This window comes from Aphanomyces astaci (assembly GCF_000520075.1).
Source record: "Aphanomyces astaci strain APO3 unplaced genomic scaffold supercont1.265, whole genome shotgun sequence".
In the NCBI taxonomy this organism is placed as follows: Eukaryota; Oomycota; class Saprolegniomycetes; order Saprolegniales; family Verrucalvaceae; genus Aphanomyces; species Aphanomyces astaci.
The window spans coordinates 14,103-16,260 of record NW_009798528.1 but is presented as its reverse complement, the minus strand read 5'-3'; the positions used below and the strand labels follow the sequence as shown (position 1 = coordinate 16,260).

At 52.8% G+C, this 2,158-nt stretch overlaps 1 protein-coding gene across 1 annotated transcript; it reads right to left on the bottom strand.

Moving 5' to 3' along the window:
- Positions 1–19: 19 nt before the first annotated feature.
- On the bottom strand, positions 20–603 carry H257_18915 (hypothetical protein; the record flags this gene model as incomplete). Its single annotated transcript, XM_009848063.1, has 1 exon — positions 20–603. A coding segment is annotated over one exon (582 nt), but the record flags the coding sequence as incomplete, so codon positions are not given.
- Between the last annotated feature and the right edge of the window lie 1,555 nt (positions 604–2,158).

Here is a 2,158-nt window from a genome sequence, read left to right as displayed (position 1 = left end):
CCCCGCGAGCCCCGCCCACATGTTCAACCGACCGAGGCCGATGGCGTGGTCGTGGTACATCTTGGTCGACCCTGATTGGGTGTTGTTATACCGAGCGGTGTAGCTCTGGTTCCGGTAGATTGAAAAGTGCGGCAGGCCGTCGTATTGGGCGGGGGTTTCTAGCCCGTGGACGTGTGTGATCACCGGCACGCCGCAGTGGGGGTAGCACGACGACTCGCGGATCGTCAGCGTCGTTTCCACGTTCATGTCCAACAAGTGCTTGGCCGATTTAATCGCGTTGTACCAGGTGACGGTGATGGGCACGCCTTTCTTGACGAGGATGGTTGGGCCAGGCGTGGTGATGTTGCCGCCCACTTTGCCGTAGCCGTAGGTGGCCGCCGTGGGCGCGCCGGAGCCCCACGCGTGGCGGGTTTCGCCAATGTTCATGTCGAGGCTACCCCCCTTGCGCATGTCGATCACTTCGGGGATCACGAGGGGGGTCGAGAATGGTTTCCATGCATCAAAGAGCTTTTCGCCCGAGGTAGGGAGAGGGGGGTCGGTCGTTGGGGCACTGATAGTCGCAGTGGCAGCGAAGGCTGCAATCCAAGCTAATTGGTTCAGCATGTTTGTCGTGCAAACAAGGAAATTGAAAAGTAAGTTCTAAGGCTTGAGTTCAAGAGCCTCGCCAAATTTGGGAGTTTGTCAGGTACTTACTTAACAGACGGGGACGGGATTATACCCACGTCTTCCATGGTATAGGTATTGGCCAAGGTTGCGGCAATCCCATGACTGGGATGGAAATGTGACCTTTGCCTTGGACCAATGGCCTTGCTCGGTCGACGTAGCCGCGCACTCATTGGCTACATGCGTGTGTTGAAACGGCGACTTGAAATCTCGACTTGTAGCTGGAAACTTGCTGGATTCTGAGTACTTATCCCGCTTGTGGTCAGATTGGTGGTGCCATAGTCACCACATTTGGATGTGTTGGGCGAAATATCAACTTCTGGACAGTAGGGAATTTCAATGCTACGATCTTGAAAAGGAGGCCTCCTTCGAAGAGTACACGGGAGGCAAAACGATGTAGACGAACAATAGCGGTATTGGCGCAACATACATGCAAGTATACGTGGTAATGACGCCGCCATGCATGCAGATGGGCCACAGAACACTGTGAGTGCAGTGTATGTCATTCTTTTGTAGTGGGTGCACAACAGGTGGATCTGAATTCACTGTAATGTTACTGTAGCTGACGTTGCGACCAGTGTTGGAGCTTCACCTTTAACGAATGGCCAGCAACTTCCTACTTTTAGGATGCATTTCCTTGACAATTCGTACGATTGCAAGTCACACGTGTGATCTTGCCATAACCTGCTACACAAGTGGGCTTTCAGTGGTGGTGGTGGTGCCAGAGTCGACTGGACACGTTTCAACGTCGAAAGTTTCCTCAAATTAACGGTGATGTTACTTAGTGTTTAGTAATACAATAGTAGTAGCTAGCTGTGGTGTGGCCCACTATGGTCACCTTTACTTCATGTTACGTTGCCGGTGTAACGTTAATCGAGCAAGCTCTCAGACGGCCTGACAACCTCGCCCTTGCGCACGTCTTGGGGCCATGTTAGAGTGGCACCAATGTATGCCATGAAGTCGAGGTGGTGCTGTGATGCATGTACATTTGTATCGTTCCGTCACCACTCAATCACAAACACCCGACACTGCGTGGTCACGTGCGATGCTGTTTTACACTTGAGGCATTGGCATCACCAATAAACTTATTACGAGCTGAACGTCTATAGTCCAACTTGACGACTCACATCGTTCGACATGCTTTATGCCTGCATGAACGTCTCACAACAAAGCAACCTTTCCCACACTCATTCAGCCAAGCTTTGTTCTTACCATGCCAGCCGCCACCTCCCTCACCCTCATCAGGCGATGCCACTTCCTCCTAGCCTACTCACTCCGTCCACAGCGCCAAAGGACACGGAGCGTGGTGTATGTAATACTCGTCGGTGGAGCCGCACGTATGGCCGAGGATTGTGGGGGGTTCCGGTGCCCTACCAGCGACCCCTTGCGTTGCTACCACCACCAATGTCACTGAATATGGTAGATTGGTACGTGGCCTTCACCAGGCCAGCGCCAATGGACACACAGAACGTGGTGTGATACTCGTCAGTGGAAC